General features: G+C 34.6%; 1 protein-coding gene across 1 annotated transcript; it reads right to left on the bottom strand.

Moving 5' to 3' along the window:
* Positions 1-5,894: 5,894 nt before the first annotated feature.
* On the bottom strand, positions 5,895-7,379 carry LOC113295584. The gene has a single exon (XM_026543916.1). It carries the CDS (start codon positions 7,377-7,379, stop codon positions 5,895-5,897), a length of 1,485 nt encoding a protein of 494 aa, XP_026399701.1.
* Positions 7,380-7,646: the final 267 nt, after the last annotated feature.

Below are 7,646 nucleotides of genomic sequence, written 5' to 3'. Positions count from 1 at the left end.
GCATAATTACCACCCGGAACAAGCTTAATAGGAGATTGAGCTTTCTTCTTAGTTAACATTCTATCTACTTGCTCTTTTTTTTCCTTGAAATAGTCTTGTCTATAAACTGGATCTCTAATGAATTTAGCGCGCCCTGCATCAATCTATCTGAAATAGTCCTGAAAAATGTATTGTAATCACAAATAATATGTTCTAAGGCATTACGTCTAGTGAAAATTGCATTTCTATGTACGTTGATTCAAGAAAATATGAAGGAAGTCAAATTTCACAACAAAATAAGGATGAAAGGACCAAGAAGAACTAATCCAAATCTTAACAAATTTCATCTATCTTGAATCAAATAGAAAGACAAAGCCAACACAAAAAGAAAGAGTTCATAAAAATGTTGAATTTTTTATACGTTAACTCAAGATAGTCTACACTCTTCGTTATAAGTCGAAAATTGATTTCTGAGACTAAATTGTAAACTAGATAAACTCATCTTTAATAGAAAAAATTTGAAACATGTATTGTAATCACAATTATTATGTTTAAAGGCAGTACGTCTAGTAAAAATTGCATTTCTATGTACGTTGATTCAAGAATATATGAAGGAAGTCAAATTTCACAATAGAAGAATGATGAAAGACCAAGCAGAACTAATCCAAATCCTAACAAATTTCATCTATCTTGAATCAAATAGAAATACAAATCCAACACACAAAGAAAGAGTTCATAAAAATGTTGAATTTTATATACGTTAATTCAAAAAAGTCTACAAACTTCGGTGTAAGTCGGAAATTGATTTCTGAGACTAAATTGTAAACTAGATAAACTCATCTTTAACAGAAAAAGTTTGAAAAATGTATTTTAATCACAAATTATATGTTCTAAGGAATTACGTCTAGTAAAAATTGCATTTCTATGTACGTTAATTCAAGAAAATATGAAGGAAGCCAAATTTCACAATAGAAGAAGGATGAAAGACCAGCCCGAACTAATCCAAATTGTAACAAAATTCATCTATTTGAATCAAATTGAAAGACAAAGCCAATACAAAAATAAAGAGTTCATAAAAATGTTGAATTTTTTATACGTTAACTCAAAAAAGTCTACACTCTTTGTTATAAGTCGGAAGTTGATTTCTGAGACTAAATTGTAAACAAGATAAACTCATCTTTAGCAGAAAAAGTTTGAAAAATGTATTGTAATCACAATAAATATGTTCTAAGCCATTATGTCTAGTAAAAATTGCATTTCTGTGTACGTTGATTCAAGAAAATATGAAGGAAGTCAAATTTCACAATATAAGAAGGATGAAAGACCAGCCAGAACTAATCCAAATTCTAACAAATTTCATCCATTTGAACAAATTGAAAGACAAAGCCAATACAAAAATAAAGAGTTCATAAAAATGTTGAATTTTTTATACGTTAACTACTCAAAATAGTCTACACTCTTCGTTATAAGTCGGAAGTTGATTTCTGAGACTAAATTGTAAACTAGATAAACTCATCTTTAATAGAAAAAATTTGAAAAATGTATTGTAATCACAATTAATATGTTCTAAGGCAGTACGTCTAGTAAAAATTGCATTTCTATGTACGTTGATTCAAGAGTATATGAAGGAAGTCAAATTTCACAATAGAAGAAGGATGAAAGACCAAGAAGAACTAATCCAAATCCTAACAAATTTAATCTATCTTGAATCAAATAGAAAGACAAAGCCAACACAAAAAGAAAGAGTTCATAAAAATGTTGAATTTTATATACGTCAACTCAAAAAAGTCTACAAACTTCGGTATAAGTCGAAAATTGATTTCTGAGACTAAATTGTAAACTAGATAAACTCATCTTTAACAAAAAAAGTTTGAAAAATGTATTTTTATCACAAATTATATGTTATAAGGCATTACGTCTAGTAAAAATTGCATTTCTATGTACGTTGATTCAAGAAAATATGAAGGAAGTCAAATTTCACAATAGAAGAAGGATGAAAGACCAAGAAGAACTAATCCAAATCCTAACAAATTTCATCTATCTTGAATCAAATAGAAAGACAAAGCCAACACAAAAAGAAATAGTTCATAAAAATGTTGAATTTTATATACGTCAACTCAAAAAAGTCTACACACTTCTTTATACGTCTGAAATTGATTTCTGAAACTTAATTGTAAACTAGATAAACTCATCTTTAAGAGAAAAAGTTTGAAAAATGTATTGTAATCACAAATAATATGTTCTAAGGCATTATGTCTAGTAAAAATTGCATTTCTGTGTACGTTGATTCAAGAAAATATGAAGGAAGTCAAATTTCACAATATAAGAAGGATGAAAGACCAGCCAGAACTAATACAAATTCTAACAAATTTCATCTATTTGAATCAAATTGAAAGACAAAGCCAAGACAAAAATAAAGAGTTCATAAAAATGTTGAATATTTTATACTTTTTTTTTGCTAGGTCAAAATGGTTTATTAAAGCAAAAATATGTAATTACAAGAATTACAAAATTGGAGGCTCTAGGCCTCCCCACCCCCATAAACCAAAGGGGCAAAAAAAAACTCTAAAAACTCATAAAATAAGCTCCTAAACACGAAAAAACATGCAAAAAGAAGAAAACTAGAAACGTTTTCGTCCCTTATTTCCAACTCTAAATTTCTTCTTCTTGGGAATGAGACCAGCAATAACTTGAGTTAAATCATAGTCTCCATAAGACTCCTTGTAAACATCTTCATAATCATCATAGGTTTCATCATAGGCATAATCCTCTCCATTTTCATCTGAATCATAATTACCACCCGGAACAAGCTTAATAGGAGATTGTGCTTTCTTCTTAGTTGACATTCTATCCATTTGCTCCTTTTTTTCCTTGAAATACTCTTTTCTAAAGGCTGACTCTCTAATGAAATTAGCATGCACTTCATCATTCTGAATGGTGCTTGCCTCCTCTAGTTCCTCATTTGTCAAAATATTATTCATATCAAAAACACATTCGTCCAACCCGATTAGGCTAGGATTTTCTTCATTGGACCTAGAATTCGTAGCCATGATTTTCGCATCTTGCTTGGCCACTTTTCTAGCTTGTTTCCTTGCTAGAATATCTGAATCAACTTCACCCCAATCTTTTGAACCCATACTAATATCCGAGTCACTAGAATCATCTTGTTCCTCCTCAACCAAAGCCTTACTAGAATCATTAGCAAGGCCTAACTCAGATGCCAGGGCACCATATTTGTTTTTTTGATAAGTTAAAAAGTGTATTAATAGATAACAAAATTTACAAAAAGTAGATTACAAGAAAAGAGGTCACAGCAACCCCAAAAACTTGTAACACTACTTGAAACGAAAATAAGAAACATTAGGGTTTTCAACGGAAATTAAACAATCAGGTCTTCCTTCATACTGAATTCCCACTTCATTATCAAGATAACAACCATTCTTAGCCATCTTATCTGCTGAAAAATTCGCCTCTCTGTAAGGTGAATTATCCTTATAGAAATATAATGATTGCATAACCTCTCCCATCTTTCTCTTGCAAACCAAGGAATAGAAGAACTTTGTAAAGCTTGAACTACCCCATAGGAATCAGATTGCACACAAATACGAACATAATTCCATTGCATTGCCCATTCCATACCAATTATAATTGCATAGAGTTCCGCCAAATAGTTAGTAGTAACTCAAAGCACCAAGAACTGCACAGCTAGTGTCTCTTGCCACCACCCCTGCTCCCGCAATGCCTGGATTCCCATGCGCTGCTCCATCACAACAAATTAGAATCTCATTAAGATCCGGAGGCTGCCATAACACTTCAATAGACTGCTGATGTTTAACACTTCTATGAACCACACGGAAGTAATCCAACAACACCATATCTTCCACACTGTTGCGCATAAACCCTTTTAGACGGACTGAATATTCTTGTATTAGCTTCAGCACTCTTTTAGAAAAAAGGCCCCAGCTCGGTTTCTGTTTCTCAAAGATGCATTTGTTGCGCATAGCCCATAGTTCTGACCTGATTACTAAGTTCGCCACCAGCCACAAGTCACGGACAATTGCACTTCTTCCCTTAGCTTCCTTGAAAGAAGCCACAATGTTGAAGTTTGCTGTCATACCAAAGATACCAGAAATCCAAGACCACGCACGAGCTGCAAAAGAACAATGAAAAATAATATGTTCTAGAGATTCTTCCTCAGTTTCACACAGAACACACTTGTTAGCCAAATGAATTTTGAACCTAGATTGAATGATATCCAAAGTAGCACAAGCACCACGAATGAATTTTCAGTTTTGAGCCGCAAGTTTAGGGTGAATTTCCTTCCTCCACAGCATAGACGCTGCATTGAAGCTACCATGTTTCTGACGAATAAATTCCTTGGCAGAACTTACCGAAAAATCACCTGAAAAGTTTGGCATCCAAACTCTCTTATCTTCACCCCCATTTGGAAAAGGAAGATTATGCATATCCACACCAGCCGCGAGTAAACAGTTCAAGTGATTTTCAGGAAAAACCCATTGGTTATCCCTATAACAATCACTCACCAAAACCAATCTGTCAAGAGTAAAATCATCTAATATCTCTGCAAAACATTTTTCTCCATACCAAACATCATAATAGAGAGAAGTAGACCTGCCATCACCAAGAATAACTTTAGTGTTAGCCTCCACATATTTATAAACCCTTCTAATGCCTGGAAGAATGGTAGACTTCACCCCATAAGTCTTAATGTAGCCTCTTCGACTAAAAAACTTAGCCTTAAGATAACCTGCCCAATTCTTCTTAGAAGTACTGATCTTCCACCATAACTTCATCAACATTGCAAAATTCATAGTAGCCATACGAGATAAACCCAAACCCCCATCCTCAAAAGGGCAACAGATTTTATCATACGCCACCACAACAACACGACTGACATTAGAGTCACCAGACCAAATAAAATTCCTAATTGCACGCTCACATTGCACAACGAACTTGCTAGGCCACTTATAAATAGCCATATTATGGATGGAATAACTCGAAATAACAGATTTAACAAGCACAATACGGTCATGAAAAGATAAAAGAAAACCCTTCCAACCAGCAAGGGTTTTAATCTTCTCAACCACATTGCAATATGATGATACCTAACAGCACCAGGCATTATTTGAACACCCAAATAACGATCAGGGAAAGAAGCTACACTCATACCCAAATAATCAACAAGATAATTACGTCTACTCAACGAACCACCACCATAATAAATTTTACTCTTTTGGCGACAAACAGATTGACCCGAAGCACTGATACTTACCCAACAGATCCACCAGATTATTAATGCTCCGCAAATTTCCTTTACAGAAAATCATAATCATCATCAAAAAAGAGATGAGTAGGAGAAATACCACCTCTAGTTACCATGTAAGACATCTCTTCTCTGCAAAAAGCTTTGTGATATTTCTGCTAAGGACATCTCCATCAAAACAAAGATCAAGGGAGAAAGAGGATCTCCCTGACGTAAACCTCTATTTATCTTGAAAAAACCCTCCGGACTGCCATTCAAGAGAATAGAGATTCTAGCAGAATTGAAGATATGAGAAATCCAAGTGCACCAATGCTCCGAGAAACCATACCTACGAAAAACCTCCAAGACAAAAGACCAACTGACCGTGTCAAAAGCTTGTGTGATATCAAGCTTAAGGCCCAAATTACCATCCTTACGATTGATATGAAGTCATTAATCAATTCAGAAGCAAGACTAATGTTTTCATGGATGTTACGCCCTTTCATGAAAGCCACCTGTTCTTCAGAAACAAGTTTATCTAAAACGCTCCCCAGTCTAGTAGCTAAGATCTTAGTAAAGATTTTGAAGAAAAAATTACTGAGACCAATAGGACGAAAATTACGAAGAGAATTAGCACCTCTTACCTTGGGAATCAAACAATTAAGCTAGAATTTACTCCATTTGGGATATGACCAGAATTCCAGCAATAAATAACAGCTCTTAATAAGTCATCTTGAATAATATCCCAGCAGTGTCTATAGAAACATCCAGAAAACCCATCCAGCCCTGGAGCACTGTCTGCCCCTAGATCAAAAACTGCTTGTTTAATCTCCTCAGAAGATGGTATTCTGTCCATGGCTAAACTTTCCTCCTCCGAGATGCTAATATGATCATAGTCAAATAAAATAGGATCAATCTCCAACTCCGGCCCATTAAACTTGTCCTCATAATAGTGCACAACATGATTTCTAAGCTTCTCATAATCATAAATAGTATTGCCTGCACTGTCAACAAGTTCAGAGATAGTGTTAGAACTTCTACGAATTCTAATGCTATTATGAAAGAAATTAGTGTTACTTGAACCCTCCACAAGCCACTTATTTCTATATTTCTGCTTAAGCATAGTATTCAACTGAGCACGAGTATCATTAAGTTTATCCATAACATCCTTCATAATATTTAACTTTGTAATGTCATCCGGGTTTTCATCAGAAAGAAGAGCAGCTGCCTCGAACCTCAACTGATCCTGCTTTAACCTAGAATGCACATTACCAAAAACACGAAGATTCCATTCTTTGATGACTCCTTTGAGTCTCTTTAATTTTTGTGTGAAAATAAAATCAAGAGACCCGGAAATAGGTATACTACAACTATCTCTAACCATACGAAGAAAATCAGAATGTAAGAACCACATCTTTTGAACTCGAAAAGGAGCTCTTTTGGGTCTAGGAACAGCAAAACGAAAACCCAAAAGAGTAGAATGGTTAGAAACTTCCATAGGAAGAGCTTTACACCGCCAATTCTCAAATTTCTCAAGCCAAGCCGCATTAATAATAACACGATCAAGTTTACTAACAATTCTAGTCATACCTGATTGTCTATTCGTCCAAGTGAACTTACTTCCCAAAGCGTCAGCTTCAAAGAGATTGTTGTCATCCAACCAATATGAAAACTCATTAATAGCTGAGGTTCTAGGTTCAAGAACACCCTTCTTCTCATCCAAACGAAGAATACAGTTAAAATCCCCAATGACTAACCAAGGAATACCATCACCAGGACTAACAAGTTGCTGCCAAATACTCCTCTTAGTAACCTGAATATAGCTAGCATGGACAAAAGAAACATGTACACCATCCACCTCAACCGTTATGGCTTTCTTACTGACATTAACAATTGAAATATTTAGAGTATTTGAATAACAAACCCAAATATTAGCAATACTAGAAGAAGAAGCATTATTAATAACATGAGAAGAATAACCTTCTCTTAACAAACCATATCTGAACCCAGCAGAACAGGGAACTTTTGGTTCAGCAATACCAAAAATGTTTGGTTTAAACTCTCTAATCAACTCCTTTAGTTTATCTTGAGCTACATCACGTGCAACTCCATTGATATTCCAAAACAACACCCGCATTTAAACAATTGGGTTTTGATTATTTCTTAGCTGTACTTCAGAAGTATTTGAGGAGGATTTTAATCTTGGAGAAGAACCTTTTCTTACTCGAACTCCTAGCTCTGATTCCTCATCCAAGTCGGATAAAACTTCTACATCCCTCAAAGTGTCTAGTCTAGCCTGAAAAGCCATAAGATGCTGATGCTTAGCCTTACGTGCAACTTCATCAATATGCCCAAGCTCATGAACACTTGCTGTTTCACCCACAAGAGTACTGCCCAAGATATT

The sequence above is a fragment of the Papaver somniferum genome, chromosome 7 (assembly GCF_003573695.1).
Source record: "Papaver somniferum cultivar HN1 chromosome 7, ASM357369v1, whole genome shotgun sequence".
NCBI classification, from domain to species: domain Eukaryota; kingdom Viridiplantae; phylum Streptophyta; class Magnoliopsida; order Ranunculales; family Papaveraceae; genus Papaver; species Papaver somniferum.
This window is presented reverse-complemented; position numbering and strand designations above follow the sequence as displayed.